This window comes from Anolis carolinensis, chromosome 1 (genome assembly GCF_035594765.1).
Source record: "Anolis carolinensis isolate JA03-04 chromosome 1, rAnoCar3.1.pri, whole genome shotgun sequence".
Classification (NCBI taxonomy): domain Eukaryota; kingdom Metazoa; phylum Chordata; class Lepidosauria; order Squamata; family Dactyloidae; genus Anolis; species Anolis carolinensis.
Genome location: NC_085841.1, coordinates 257,616,011 through 257,632,389, shown reverse-complemented (window position 1 = coordinate 257,632,389; position 16,379 = coordinate 257,616,011). Strand labels below are relative to the sequence as shown.

The 16,379-nt window shown below is 43.7% G+C and overlaps 1 protein-coding gene across 1 annotated transcript; it reads right to left on the bottom strand.

The window, feature by feature from the left end:
- Window positions 1-3,501: 3,501 nt before the first annotated feature.
- zp1 (zona pellucida glycoprotein 1) lies at window positions 3,502-16,379 on the bottom strand. The gene is made up of 12 exons (XM_008115840.3): window positions 16,134-16,379; window positions 14,199-14,317; window positions 10,283-12,968; window positions 9,114-9,257; window positions 7,263-7,447; window positions 7,051-7,148; window positions 5,792-5,919; window positions 5,513-5,702; window positions 5,250-5,400; window positions 4,561-4,645; window positions 3,901-4,023; window positions 3,502-3,665 (listed from the first exon to the last, which is right to left on the bottom strand). Exons 1-12 carry the CDS (start codon window positions 16,318-16,320, stop codon window positions 3,544-3,546), a joined length of 4,218 nt encoding a protein of 1,405 aa, XP_008114047.2. The 5' UTR covers window positions 16,321-16,379; the 3' UTR covers window positions 3,502-3,543.

The window sequence follows — 16,379 nt, the reverse complement described above, 5'->3', positions numbered from 1 at the left end:
TGGTTGCCGCTGAGCGGCACATTTTGACTGAGTGCACATTTTGTGTCAATAGCACTCTAGTTGTCTTCTCATTTGTTTTATTGCTACCAGCTCCCTGGAAAACCAAAGGGAATGCTTAGGAGCAATTGTGTCCACTGCCCTAGCAAGTGATAATTTGTCAAGGCTCTTAGAACTCTTAGAGCCATCAGGAATCCATCCAAATCCATGGGCTTCGTGAGATGATGGGTTTTCAGGGGTCTCCCTCCACTGCAGAAGTTTCAAGTCCCAGCAAGTATAAACCCCATCAAGTGATGATCTGTCCATAACAATGGAACTGTTGAAAGTTTCTTCATTTCAAGAGCAGTGAACATGGGAGACTGAATGATAAGTTGATCAAACATTTCGTCAATGCATTGAGAAGCAACATACCATCTGATGGACTACAAAGTTTAGATGCTATTCTTAATTTTACTGCACATCATCTATCATATTAGCAGCTAATCTATTTTATAAGACCACATGTAAGCCTTGTCTCTTCTATAAAGCTAAGGTAAAATTTTATGTTTAAAACCTGAGAAAGAGATAAAATATATAGGTAAAGAAAGTAAATAAATTTAGATTTTTAAAAACCCAGCATACAAATAGGATGCACTGGCTACAGCACTCGGTGGCTACACATTATCAACTGGTGCCAAGACATATTCTCTTCCATTGGTGATTAATTCACATACCAAAAAAATCAGACGTTTTGAAATCTTTTATAAGCAAACAGCACTCAGGAATTGCAGTAACTATTAGAGGAAGTAGTAGTAGAGGAAGAGACATGTTTGTGAAACTCATGAGGAGCTTTGCACCTGGAACAGACAGGCCCTTTGAGGGGTCATGTCAGAAGTGCAAGATTCAAGTTGAGGAGAAAAATACCTAGTTCATTAGATTTTTCTGGTGCATTCTCTCTATATTCATTTTTTTCCATTCCTCGTTTATTTTTCTCCTTTGTTTCTCAGTAACTGTTTTGTTTTCAATCCCTCTTTCCCCATCTTTCTATCCCCTCTAGGATGTGCTGAGAGCCAAAATGTGATCCAAAGAATCCACAACTTTATGCACCCTGTTTTGTCATGTCAAAATGGAAGATAGGAAACTCAATTGAAACCAATATTTAAAGGGGAAAACTGAGAATTTGTCTTCCCTTGGTTAAGTGTCTTAGGTTCCTTCTTTTTTTTACAAGGAAGTCTCTCATTCAGGCAGGAGTCACAGAATTACATCTGTGGCATGTTACGACACCAGTACATTTTTCCTAACCCTTTTGAGTTGTGTCTGAGGCTAGTCTAAGGGAAATCATGCTCCTGTACAAACCCAAATCTGTTTGCTGACTATTTCCAGCCCCACATGCACTCAGAATTATGGAGATAGTCAAGTGCCCCATTTTACTGGCATGCTGTGGAACTGTTTAAGAGAAATTCTCTGCTCTACTTGCCACCCCCAGGTTTTTCTGCATGAAACCAATTCACTTGGAGCTCTATCACTGCATTGATAGAATAATACAGTTGGAAGAGACCACATGGACCATCTAGTCCAGCCCCCTGCAATGCAGGAAAAGCACAGTCAAAGTATCCCTGATAGATGGCCATCCAGCCTTTGTTTAAAACATTCCAAGGAAAGAGCTTCCACCACACTCTGAGGCAAAAAGTTCACTACTGAACAGATCTTATTGTTTTAATGCTATCTTCCACTTCAACAGCCATGGAATCCTGGGATTTTCAGTTTACTGAGGGGCATTTGGAATTCCCAGCCACTAAACTACAAACTCCAGAATTCAACAGATTGTTACCATGACAGTTAAAGTTGAATATAATGCTATAAGAGTATAATGTGATAAGAACATGAGTAATAAATTTCATTACTACACAAATGCCTTTAGAATAAACCATGCTGTACTCAGTTACTTTTAAGTAGAGATGTACATATCTGGACATCATAGGTGTATACACACACACACATACATATATATATATATACACACACACACACACACACACAGTAGAGTCTCACTTATCCAACATAAATGGGCCGGCAGAACGTTGGATAAATGAATATGTTGGATAACAAGGAGATTAAGGAGAAGCCTATTAAACATCAAATTAGGTTATGATTTTACAAATTAAGCACCGAAACATCATGTTATACAACAAGTTTGACAGAAAAAGTAGTTCAATATGGAGTAATGCTATGTAGTCATTACTGTATTTACGAATTTAGCAGCAAAATGTATGTATTGAAAACATTGACTACAAAAATGCGTTGGATAATCCAGAACATTGGATAAGCGAATGTTGGATAAGTGAGACTCTACTGTATATGTATATATATATACTAATATAGACAAAAATAATATGCCAGAAGAGTCAACATCCAGGGCTTTGTTGATGCCTAGAATGTCTGGAGTCTTATATTTAGAACTGGACACCTTCCTATAACAGGTTTGCAATTCACTATAACTTTAAATACTGAAAGGTTTTATTCACTGTATTTGCCATATCTTTTTTAAAAAATGTCTATCCTTTTGAACTTCACTGCTGTTAAGATGGGTAATTAGCTCATTCTGAATTCATGGTAACTGCTTCCTTGTCCCCAACACAATGTCAAAAGGGACAGTGTTCAAGGAACAGCATTTAGAACTGGATTTAATTATTAACAATTTGAACATTTTTTCTATCAAGATGATTAAGCACAGCTCATTTCTGTAAATCTCTCTATACAAGTAAAGCCTGAGGACCAGCTTCCTGGGCAGCAAAACATAACTCAGTTTCATGCAACAGATAAACTCTTTTCCTCTTGTTTTTCCACCAGGAAGTAAATGTTTTCTTAATCACTTCAGGACCAAAGGTACACTGATGTAGTGGAGACTCAAGGAAAAAATATATGAGTTGGTTGACAGGATCTGCGGAGGCAGTGTCTTCGAAGGGCAACAGGATTGTTGTCTAGAACAGTGGTTCTCAACCTGTGGGTCCCCAGATGTTTTGGCCTTCAACTCCCAGAACTCTTAACAGCTGGTAAACTGGCTGGGATTTCTGGGAGTTGTAAGCCAAAACACCTGGGGTTGAGAACCACTGCATTAGATGTTCTAGACCAGTGGTTCTCAACCTGTGGGTCTCCAGGTGATTTGATCTACAACTCCCAGAAATCCCAGTTAAGAGTTCTGGGAGTTGAAGGCCAAAACATCTGGGGACCCACAGGTTGAGAACCACTGATCTAATGCATTAGGTCTATATGAGGTGTTTGATTTATTTCCCCTTTTTCCTTTTGCCATAGAACCTTTTGTTATCACCCTTCCTTACTTACAACAACATACACTCTTTAAAAATTCCCATGTGGCATAGACAGTGTTGCCAGAAATAATTTTCTTTACATTTAACTGTAGGCAGTTTGGCATTAAGTATCTTCTGTGTGTTAGAACTTAAGTAGATTTGCCATGTGGTTAACAAAGTTACTGGTATACTATATCAAAAGTTCTACTGAAAACCATTTCATTTTGTTACTTTATTTTTCCATTTTCTTCCAACAGTATTATAACTTTGTTGCCCTGCTTTTCTTCTTCCAGAGCACCAATGCAGTAACAAATAAGATAATACCCACCAAGGGTAATGCCACCAAAAGTGTCCAGGTCAAGCCTTCACTTGAGATTGTGCCTGGGAAAGAGAGAAGAAAGGCTAAGAGGCCTGCAACTGCATGACCTTATTAACAGTAATTGTCAGTTTATGTCCTTCATATTGCATTTGCATCTTTCCAAAACAAACTTCGTAGAGACAGATTTGTGTCTTAAGTATTTGGCAAAGACAGTAAACTATATAAAATGAAGTGTAACAGACACAATATTCATATTCCTAACTAAAAATGGACTTGATTATTGTGATAGCTACTTACTTTTGTCCTGTTTGACTTCTGGTTCATAAGAGTGGTTGCTCTCTTGAAAGATCACAGCTCCGTAAGTGCTTACTAAGTCCAAGGATTCAGTCCCATTGCTCATCTCCAAAAACCGACGGTGTCCTATGAGACAAATTGGTAAGAGGAAATTACTATGATCTGTCATATATGATTGGGGCAAGTACGAAAAGAAGAAACGCAAAGCATTAGCTATCATAGAGTGGTAGCTGAAAACCAGCAATCAACACTCTGGCCAAGAAATAAACATGTATGTCTAGTGACTAGAAACATAACAGTGGCACTAAGATAAAACATAACTGCAGTACAAACATAAACTACTCCTTTGGAGAACCCTTTCTTAATGTTGTGATCAGAGGTATGCTTCAGCAGTCTACTACTGGATTTGGCTCATTTTTTAAAAAATGCAGTATACTGCTTGAAGAAAAGTGTTTGGGAGACACTTTGAAATCATACACAATCCTCACATGTGGTTCCTTAGATCCTAATACTATACATTTTAATCCCATCCCTTAATTCCAAGTAGTTACTACCAAGATTTGCGTTTTCTAGTTGTGAAGCATTGGGACCACTTGGTTTTGCAGCATGTCCTACAGATTCAAAAGCCCTTGAAAATATAATAGCATAGCCATTCCAACTTACTTGAAGCCACTGGCATTTGGCATGGGACCCTGCAAGGTTCTAGCCGTGAGGGGTGGCAGACAGACACACTGCAAAAGAGATACACCTGGGAAGAGATCATGTGTTTTAATTAGGAGAGCATGTGAGCAAAGGCATAGATTACTCACAATACTGCAAGACCTCATTTCTCTAGAATCCTTATGACACACATTTTAAATTGACAGAAAGCTCTTGTTGTACAAGAATAATTCTTAGTGTGTTTTCTTAGTACTGTAATGGGGCAGGAAAGACCTGTGGACCAGTCATGTCCTAAAGTTATTTTTCTGGTGCCCCAACCTCTCCTGATTCCTTCCCCTACTTTTACACATCATGGAAGCACACAATAGAACTCATGGTCTAGTTCAGATTATGTTGACTATGACCCTCTAGATTAGGGGTTCTCAACCCATGGGTCCCCAGATGTTTTGGCCTTCAACTCCCAGAAAGCCTAACCGCTGGTAAACTGACTGGGATTTCTGGGAGTTGTAGCCCAAAAACGTCTGGGGACCCCAGGTTGAGAACGACTACTCTAGATATTTGCTCCTTGCATCTCCCATGAGCCCTAGTATCATTAATGGTGAAGTATTAGAAGAGCCACAGTAAAAGAAAAATCATCTGATCAGCATAGTTACTCTGGCTTGACTAATATTAAAACATCTCTAAAGTCTTACCAATCCATCAAGCACCAAATAGGAGGAAGAATCTACAAATGTGAACGTGGAAATGATGAAGCGCTGGTAGTGGGTTGGAAAGGGCAGGGCGGATGTGGCAGGCCCCATGGGCACCAGCTGGGTTTTGTAATTGTCTCCTTCAAATGGGCACCTGGAAAAGAGACACACTGCTTATGTTCTGTGGCTTGGATGACAAACAGAAGTACTCAGTCCTCTCCCAATAGGACTAACCCTTCCCTTCCTTTCCCTTCCCCTCAACTCACCCATCCACCAGGATTGGCCACTGCAGCTGCTCCAGGGGATTAGTGCTGGGGGTAGCCCAGCACTCATGCAGAACCAGGACAAGGGATGGGTCCATCCTCTGCAGGAGGCGGACCTCCACATGCACAGGCTCCCTCAGCACTTTCAGGACAGGGTAGTCTGTGTCCGAATAGTAGAATGTGTAACTCGAGTCTGGGGAAAAAGACAAAAAGCAAGGGATGAACAGCCTTTCAAAGTAAGGATTCTGCACAGCAGACCTGGCAGAAGAAAAGCACACCCACCTGTAGCAATGCGCAACTCCAGTCGGAGGGGTCCCACCTGCAAAACTGGGGCTGGAGAGGGAAGTGGGAAGACTTCAACCTGGACAGGCAGGAAGTCAGTGGCATTGTAGATACAGCGAGCATTGAGGCTGAAAGGGAACAAAAGGAGGGAGGGATGATGGCAATGATGCAAAATATAGCTCTAGTCATTATCCTTCTTTACAAGTCAGAAGCTTCTGAAATAATCCTTACTGTGGTTTCTGAAATAATGCTTACTCTTTGCTGAGTCCCTGGGCAGGCATTTCCTTTTAAAACAAAAAAACTATTAGACTCCGTAAACAGCACTATCATTTTATGGCCGGTTTCAAAACAAAGGACGTAACGAAGGTCAGTAATTATGGCAGATCTGGGGATCCACCAGGGGCTAACTGAACTACCAAAAACAAATAGTGACCAGAACATTTTTAAAATGTTAGCCAGTATGGGAAGCCTTGCAACCCATTTCAGTTGCTGCACCCGTAGGTATCCAAAAACAGCTATCACTCTCTTATTTGGCTAGAAAAAGGTTGGTCTGAAAAATCCAAAGGAGTTGAGAGACACAAAACCATCCTGGGAGGGAACACATGTGAACTCAGAGCTGCAGTTGGCTCATTCCTGGGCAATCTGTGTATGTGTTCCTTCAAGTCACCTGTCAACTTGTGGTAATCCCATGAATTTTAAAGGGTTCACTCAGAGGTGGTTTTGCTAGTTCTGCCGTTTGAAACATAGCCTACAGCACTTGATTTTTGGTGGTGATCTCCCATCCAAGTATGAATCAGAGATGTACTAATAGTACTAATAGCTTCCAGTATAAGACAGGATCTGGTATCTAGGATATTTAGGCCCCAAAGCTATGGTGACTGAGCAGTTCCAAGGGTTTTAATACTTCACAGATGACTCTTGCTTTGCATACTTTTTATAAAGAGTGAGCTGCAGAACTTGAGCACCTGCTGAATAATTGTTTTTGAGCACTTCAAAAGCAGCCAACACCCAACAGAAATGACTTCCTAGGACAGCTGGCACTCCAAGTAATGTTGGCCTACCAATGGCCCCACTCAATGGCCAGGATATGAGATAAACTTCCACCACCTCTGGAGAGCCACAGGTTTCCTTTCATTGCTACAGTAGTATGTAATTTGTTTGGGAAGACTGACTACATGCAGTGCTCCTAATTAAGGGACAGCAGATTATCTTACAGAACGAAAAGATAACAGTTTCACCAAAAGTGAAATTGAGCTTACATGAAAGTGCTGTCTCGTGTGATAGAACCATCTGGTCCGCTTAAAATGTCAATGCCAGAAACCAGCTGGTTTTCATATATCAGTCTACCACCAGCCACCTAGGAAAATCACACACACACACACATTATTTAATTTGAAGTAGTGACCATCTTGAAGAACTTTCAAGTTTTAGGTGACACCCTCTTCTCCCAGCAGCAAGGCCCCATCCTCACCTGAATGGTTGTGCCACACTGTGTGAGGGGGAAGCGGAAGACCAGGAAGGACTCTGTTTTCCTGACAGGGTCACATCCAGCTTGGGCATAGGAGAGCCTGACACTGTCCAGGATGATGGGGTAGTCCAACATGTCCCTGGAGACAACCAAGATGAAGTGGCCATTTCGAAGACATTGAACAGTGACTGCAAGACAGAAGGGAAAACAAGGGTTACAACTGGAGGGTGCTGTCATTTAAGACAGAAGTTGAGAATGCCAAGCGTCCAGTTTTGCACAGGGGAAGAGAGAAGGAAGCTCAGCTTTTAGAGAAAAGTGTGCACAAACAATCCCCAGAGATGTGGATGAAGGACAGAATCTCTATTGTTTTGAAAGTGGGGTGAAAAAGAAAGTCAAAGAGGCACTACCTAGCATGACAGATAAAGTTCTGTCTCCTGAGTAAGCCTCTTGAAGCAACAAGCAGAGAATTTTTAAAACTACAGTATAAGTAAAGGTAAAGGTTTTCCCTTGATGTTAAATCTAGTGTCTGACTCTCGGGGTTGGTGCTCATCTCCATTTCTAAGCCGAAGAGCCGGCGTTGTCCATAGACACCTCCAAGGTCATTTAGCTGGCACGACTGCATGGAGTGCCGTTACCTGCCCACTGGAGCAGTGCCTATTGATCTACTCACATTTACATGTTTTCGAACTGCTAAGTTGGCAGAAGCTGGAGCTGACAGTGGGAACTTGCTCCACGTTTCCTGGATTTGAATCGCTGACCTTTCAGTCAGCAAATTCAGGAGCTCAGCGGTTTAACCCACTGCCCCACCGGGGGCTCCTATAAAACTATAGTATAATAAAGGTTAATGCTGTAGCTAGATTGTTGATAGAACAGAGTTTTCCAAAATGTGTGTCATAACTTGTTAATGTGTCAGTTACAGTGTGAAGGTGTGTCATGTGAAGGTAACAAATAACCTCTACAGCTACGTGGAATAAGCAATTCCATTGTAATGTGGAAGCTTAAATGCTTGATAATGAAATGCAAGTGCCTTTATCTAATATTCCATCAAATATTCAAAGGCTGTGTTCATCTCATCAACCTCTTACATCTCATTAAAAGGATAAGTAATTGTTTTATTAGTGTTATATATTTTTAATTCTTGCACATTTACATATTGTTACTCATAAATAACAAAAATCTTGGAAATGTATGCTATTATCTTTAAAACTATTTCTTTTAAATATACATGAAAGGTTTCCATGAGATTTGCTGTGTCCCCATACATTTCATTATTACTATTTATATATGTGTCCATATCTCTTATGAGGGGCTGGTCTGACCTCTGGTTTGCTAGTAAAACTAAAGCAAAATGGTGCATGTCTAAAATGTTTGTCACTAACATGAAATATTTGGAAAGCTCTGGTCCAGAAGCGATCAAGATCAACCAGCATCTCAGCATGGTTTGTGACAGGCCTATTGAGTCTATATATAGGGAGCTATATGGTTTACAGCCCTATAGTGCCTAGACATCCTAAAACAGTAGTTCTCAACCTGAGGTCTCAAGATGTTTTTGGCCTACAACTCCCAAAAATCCCAGCCAGTTTACCAGCTGTTAGGATTTCTGGAAGTTAAAGGTCAAAAACATCTAGGGACCCCAGGTTGCTAACCACTGCCCTGAAATAAGCATCGGCAACTGCTGGCATACTAGTGCCATTTCTCTCTCTTGTGCTCATCACCATGCCTGAAGTGACAGAACATCACATCAGGCTACCATTCAGACTAACCAGATGTCACCATTATTTAACAGCACAACTTAGGAGAAATCAGTAGAAAATGAGAAAACAGAAATGAGCGGAAGTTCTTTTACCCATTTACCTGTGTTCCCATAATAACATGGCGTTGTTCGATCCTGGCCATCATAACAGCATCCAGTCTGGTAGCAAGCTGCTGGTCCCTGAGCATCTGCACAGGGAATCCTTCCAGAAGAAACTTTGCATTGCTCCAGGGTTAGTGAGGAACCTAAGGCGGTATAAGAAGTTACCTAGAATTACCGTATTCCATCACATAATAGTCTCCACTGCATAACAGTCGCAGCCCCATTTTTTTGGATGCCAAAAATGGTATGGTTGCACACCCATTTTGGGCTGATTTTCCCTTTCTTTCTTCTTTCTCTGAAGCCAGGGCCATTTAAAAACTACAAAATAGAAGTTTTTGGAGCTCCACTCCTCCCTCCTTGCAAGACAAGTCAGCTTAAAAAACGTGGAATTGAGTACTTTGAAGGAAGGAGGGAAGCTTCGAGTTCCAGAGACCCCCATTTCAGGTTTTAAAAACTGCCTTGCCTCAGAGGAAGGAGAAAGGAGAGAAGAATGGAGCTTCAGACATCTCCATTTTATAGTTTTTGAACTACCTTGCCTTTGGAGAAAAAAGGAAGGGGCTCTGCAGTGTAAAAAAAAATAAACAGAAACACAGCCGTTTGAGGCTGGATAATTCCTCCTTCTCCTCCCCTTTTGGAGGCAAAGATGTTTACTTTTTACAAACCCCCGAAACCAGAGAATCAAAGGCAGATTTTTCCCTCTTGTGTAATAGTTGCACACCCCCCCCCCCACACCCCCTTTTTGGATGGGGAAAAAAGGAGGAAAAGTGTGACTATTATGCAATGAATACAGTATTTGGAGACGGCTAAGTAATATGTTTACATCACAAAACATTGCAAGATACTATTGGAGCTATACAAGCTCTTTTAACCACTGGTAAAAGCAGGCAAAATTCTTAACAAAAATTAGAGTCCTCACCTATTCCATTTATCTTCCTAGAGGTCTATTGCAGTGACTCCCAAATTACGATACATTAGGCATTCTTAAACTCTTGGCTTGGCTTAACAATGCCAATCACATGGCAAGTCTTCATATTTTGACAATTCTTATTGTGCATATTTCCCGTATGACTATGTAAATGGTAGGCAATATCAAGTTCTACTTAGTGAGGAATTTATCCTATGCATAATAATCGTTCATACACACTGAAAGTAATTAAGGATGACATACCTATACTATGTACAGACAGCATACCAGTCTGAACATCTGGGTGCACTTGGTCAGGCATGGGCCAGGGCTGGGGCCGAGCCTCTGGGCGTACTAAACCAGGCTGAGGCTGAACTGCTGGGCGAACTTGGCTAGGTCTTGACTGAGGCTGAACTTCTGGCCGCAGAAAGCCAGGCTGAACATCTGGGTGAACTAGACCAGGTCTTGGCTGAGGCTGAACTTGAGGGTGCATTAGGCCAGGCACAGGTTGTGGCTGAATTTCTGGCCACACCAAGCCAGGCTGAACTTCTGGAAGTCCTAGGCCAGGTCTTGGCTGAGGCTGAACTTGCGGGCGCACTAGGCCAGGCACAGGTTGCGGGCCTAGTTCTGTATGCACTAAGCCAGGCTGAACATCTGGGCGAACTAGGCCAGGGCTTGGCTGAGGCTGAACTTGAGGACGCACTAAGCCAGGCACAGGTTGTGGCTGAATTTCTGGCCACACTAAGCCAGGCTGAGGCTGAACTTGTGGGTGTACAAGGCCAGGTCTCGGCTGAGGCTGAACTTGCGGGCGCACTAGGCCAGGCACGGGTTGCGGGTGAAGTTCTGCATGCACTAAGCCAGGCTGAGGCTGAACTTGTGGGCGCACTAAGCCAGGCTGAACATCTGGGCGAACTAGGCCAGGTCTTGGCTGAGGCTGAACTTGAGGACGCACTAAGCTAGGCACAGGTTGTGGCTGAATTTCTGGCCACACTAAGCCAGGCTGAGGCTGAACTTGTGGGCGTACTAGGCCAGGTCTCGGCTGAGGCTGAACTTGTGGGCGTACTAGGCCAGGCACGGGTTGTGGGTGAAGTTCTGCATGCACTAAGCCAGGCCTGGGCTGAGGCTGAACTTCTGGGTACAATAGACCAGGCCTGGGCTGAGGCTGAACCTCTGGGCGTACTAGGCCCGGCACGGGTTGTGGCTGAACTTCTGGGCTCACTAGGCCAGGTCTGGGTTGAGGCTGAACCTCCGGGTGCACTAGACCAGGCCTGGGTTGAGGCCGAACCTCCGGGTGCACTAGACCAGGTCTGGGTTGAGGCCGAACCTCCGGGTGCACTAGATCAGGTCTGGGCTGAGGCCGAACTTCCGGGCGCACTAAGCCTGGTCTGGACTCAGGCTGAACCTCTGGGCGCACTAAGCCAGGCTGAGGCTGAACTTCTGGGCGTACTAGACCAGGTCTTGGTTGAGGCTGAATTTGTGGTTGCACTAAGCCAGGAACAGGTTGCAGGTGAACATCTGGGCGCACTAAACCAGGCCTGGGCTGGGGCTGAACTTGTGGGTGCACTAAGCCAGGCTGGGGCTGAACTTGTGGGTGCACTAGGCCTGGTCTGGACTCAGGCTGAACCTCTGGGTGCACTAGGCCAGGTCTGGGCTGGGACTGAACCTCTGGGCGCACTAAGCCAGGCTGAGGCTGAACTTCTGGGCGTACTAGACCAGGTCTTGGTTGAGGCTGAATTTGTGGTTGCACTAAGCCAGGAACAGGTTGCAGGTGAACATCTGGGCGCACTAAACCAGGCCTGGGCTGGGGCTGAACTTGTGGGTGCACTAAGCCAGGCTGGGGCTGAACTTGTGGGTGCACTAGGCCTGGTCTGGACTCAGTCTGAACCTCTGGGCGCACTAGGCCAGGTCTGGGCTGGGACTGAACCTCTGGGCGCACTAAGCCAGGCTGAGGCTGAACTTCTGGGCGTACTAGACCAGGTCTTGGTTGAGGCTGAATTTGTGGTTGCACTAAGCCAGGAACAGGTTGCAGGTGAACATCTGGGCGCACTAAACCAGGCCTGGGCTGGGGCTGAACTTGTGAGTGCACTAAGCCAGGCTGGGGCTGAACTTGTGGGCGTCTCAGGCCAGGCCTAGGTTGGGGCTGAACTTCTGGGGGCACTAGGCCAGGTCTAGGCTGGGGCTGAACTTCTGGGTACACGAAACCGGGCCTGGGTTGAGGCTGAACTTCTGGGTGCACCAGGCCTGGAACGGGTTGTGGCTGAACTTCTGGGTGCACTAGGCCAGGTCTTAGCTGTTGAACTTCTGGGTGCACTAGACCAGGCCTGGGCTGAGGCCGAACCGCCGGTTGCCCTAGGCCTGGTCTGGGCTGAGGCCGAACTTCTGGGTGTATTAAACCAGGCCTGGGCTGAGGCTGAACCTCTGGGTGCACTAGGCCCGGTCTGGGTTGAGGCTGAACCTCTGGGCGCACTAAGCCAGGCTGTGGCACAACTTCTGGGTGTATTAGGCCAGGTCTTGGCTGAGGCTCAATTTGTGAGTGCACTAAGCCAGGAACAGGTTGCGGGTGAAATTCTGGGTGCACTAGGCCAGGTCTGGGCTGAGACTGAACATCTGGTTGCACCAGGCCAGGCCTCGGCTGAACTTCTGGGTACACTATGCCAGGCACAGGATGGATTTGACCCTCTGGGTGCACTAGGCCAGGCAAGGGCCGTTGCTGAGGTGGTGTGTTCATTATATTGGGCACAGGCCGAGCCTGAGATTCTAGGTTTGTTAGATCAGGTTGGGGATTGGGGTGTACTTGGCCAGGCTCAGGCTGGGGTAGAGGCCCAAGGCGCATGTTGATCTCTGGTACATATTCTTGTAGCTTGGGACACGTCAAGTTGATGTCATGGGCAGCAGCTACTCTGTTTCTTGTTAGTTCCTCCAGACGGACCTTTAAGTGGTTCCTGCCATCCTACAAAGACATTGAGCCAGATTAATAATATAGGCACAAACATTTATTATAGACACAATTCACGTCAGAGGCAGGAGTTGGAATAGAGCTTTTAAGAAATCAGAGACGACAGTGTATATGGGATTGTCATAACTTGAGTATAATCCTGTCAAATTATCTTTTTTTTTTACAAACATAGGTAGAGAGTATTGCGTAATCTACTAGGCTCAATAGTTTGGCTCCAGACAGGAGGGAGTGTCCTACGGTAACATGTTTTAATTTAATTTTAGTTGTTAAGTCATCATTTGTTTTTATATGTTGGGTTGTCAATTTTCATTATTATGGGTGTATTGTTGGCAAGCATTCAATGCTCAAACACTTTTATATTTGGAATCCACCCTGAATCCCTCCAGGGAGACAGGGCAGAATATAAATTTATTATTATTATTATTATTATTATTATTATTATTATTATTATTATTATTCCCAGCTTAGTGCCCTCCTGATATTGGTGGACTTCAGCTGTTGGGGAAGACTCTGAAGCTTCATTAAATCCAAATTTGCTGACAGCTGATATCACAATATCAGAGGGTGAAGCTCCTACATTCCGAGAGCATTTCCTTTATATTGTGGAAAGATGTGTTGCTTCCAGTGCTTCTAATCTCAATATAATCTACCTATATTGCATTGGGCTCTACAATCCTGTTGACACAGTCTGTCTTTCTCTTTCTCTCTCTCTCAAAAAAAGACTGAAACACTACAAACCCTAATTAGACCAGGGTTGGGTAACATGAGAATTCAAATATTGTTGGAACGCAAACTCCGGAATTCCTCATCATTGGCTATGCTAACATTGATGGGAGCTGCAATGCAACACCACCAAGAGGGCACACTGCTTTGTTAAGGTTGCTGTGTGTTTCATATCAAAAGCTTTCTTAGGTTAATCTAGTATGTTTTGATAGGAATGGGAGAACCTACTTCAAATCGTTGCTCAGCCCCAAACCTGTGTGTATTTGGACAAGACAGTCTTTCAGTAACTTCCATGACCTGGCTCTTTGTCACAATGAATGAAGCAGGAAACATACTCAGGAGTCCCTTCTTAGGGATGTGAGGAGCTTGCAGCCACCTTCCATGGACAATGAGCACTTGTATGGCTGTTCTTGATTATTTCGAAGGAAGAATACAATTCAAATACCAGTACAAATGTGATAGCCCTGCAATGTAGGAGTCTGTGTATAACTGCATCCTCACCTTCTTTACCACATGGCAGCCGTTATAACCAGCGGAGAAAGTAACCGATCCATTGTTTGATGTGATCCAGTGACGGCAAATGGAGCAATTTGAAACTTCAAAGGTTGTCCCAAATTCATCTGTTGACAAAAGTCAATGCATCAGGACAGATATTAACTTAATAATTTTGCCATGCAAGCTAATGTAGCACTAAATGAATGCAAGGGACATATGAAGCATTCACAAAGTCTCACTTGCAAAAGGAAGCAAGTTACATTATATTAGCAGACAATCTTTAAGTCTTAAGCCAGTGTCCTTATGGTTGCATCAGTTGCCATTCACGTTCTTCCAAGTCTGATAAAGCTCAGGCCAGTTTCAAATGCTTTAACTCCTACAGTTGTGATGACACCTACATGCTCTCATGATTATTCCAACTATCTGCCTTTCATAACACTTCTGTCAAGCAGAAGCCAGATGTGCAGCCCAACTCTAAATATCCAGATGGAATATTCTACTGGAATCACATTCAGCATGAACAACATGACATAAACCACCAGACTGTTATCAATTTAGATATTGTTTAAAGGATTTTAAGCATAATAAGGCTAACAAGTTTTGGCAACCAACAGGTATATACATTTTAAGTCCCTAAACCTGTGTTATTGGCAATTTCTGACCTATAAATCTAGTATTAGCTGTATATGTACAAAGTGGAAATTCATTTGAGCATACACTTGAGAATCATAGAATCATAGTGTTGGAAGAGACCTCATGGGCCATCCAGTCCAACCCCATGCCAAGAAGCAGGAAAATCTTATTCAAAGCACCTCTGACAGATGGACATCCAGCTTCTGCTTAAAAGCCTCCAAAGAAGGAGCCTTTACCACACACGGAGGCAGAGAATTCAACTGCTGAACAGCTCTCACATTGAGGAAGTTCTTCCTAATGTTCAGGTGGAATCTCCTTTCCTGTAGTTTGAAGCCATTGTTCCGCGTCCTAGTCTCCAGGGCAGCAGAAAACGAGCTTGCTCCCTCCTCCCTATGACTTCCCCTCACATATTTGTACATGGCTATCATGTCTCCTCTCAACCTTCTCTTCTGCAGGCTAAACATGCCCAGTTCTTTCAGCCACTCCTCATAGGGCTTGTTCTCCAGACCGTTGATCATTTTAGTCACCCTCCTCTGGACACCTTCCAGCTTGTCAACATCTGCTTTCAATTGTGGTGCTCAGAATTCGACACAGTATTCCAGAGATGAAAGAACCCACAAGGGCCATTTATTATAACCTCTTGTGATGCAGGTTTAGTATGAGATCTCAGGGCAGCATACAGATAAAAAAAATGGAAACAACTACAGGTAAAATTGATATAATTTAATTAAAAAATGGTTGTATGTTTCATCTAGTTTCACAGCTCAATTTTTTCCTCATCTGTCTAGATACAATGGTCCAAGCCACATTGGACAGAAGCTGTAAATAACTACATACTATTGAATGTAAAGGATGCAAGAAAGGCAGGCAGGTTTCACAGGGATCCTGCACCCCTAAGCCCAGTAAATATGGAGAATTGACTGTATTCTTCACTAAAACTAGAGACAAGAGTTTACAGGGAATAGCAGAGTATATAGAACAGGTATGGGAAAACTTCAGCTCTCCAGGTTCTTTGGACTACAACTCCCACAATTCCTAACAGACAGCAGGCTGTTAGGAATTGTGGGAGTTGAAGTCCAAAACACCTGGAGGGCCAAAGTTTGCCCATGCCTAATATAGAAGCAGCAACAAGCTATCTGTTTTGTATTCACCCTAAAAAGGACATCTGCCACAGCTGAATAGTTCCTAAAGCCTCCCTTTTTTCTTATTCCAATAAAAAAAAGATATCAGAGTAGGCCCAATTCAATATTCAGGAAACAAGTTATCCTTATCAACTCAGCAAAAGAAGAAGAAAAAAGAACTCCTTACCCACAACTTTAAAGCGGACATCCCGGTTCTGGCGAGGAAACACAAGCAGCTGCATGCCATGCTCTCCACAGTTATACTGATACTGCAAGGCTGTGGAGCCAGCTCTCCAGAAGTCACCTTGCCCAAGGCAACCCCCCCACATCACCAAGATTAGCGACCCCACCAGCACCCCACAACCCAGCCCCATGGCTGAAGCACTAAACAGGACCAAACATCAACCCTTTGTAAGACCTCAGCTGTTGGCAG

Coding starts and splice junctions, on each gene's coding strand:
- zp1 (XM_008115840.3), bottom strand. CDS start 16,320: ATGGGGCTGGGTTGTGGGGTGCTGGTGGGGTCGCTAATCTTGGTGATG. Junction 5,920..7,050: donor ACACGAGACAGCACTTTCAT/GTAAGCTCAATT, acceptor GTTCCCTTTCAG/CCTCAATGCTCGCTGTATCT. Junction 5,401..5,512: donor TGGCCAATCCTGGTGGATGG/GTGAGTTGAGGG, acceptor TCTCTTTTCCAG/GTGCCCATTTGAAGGAGACA.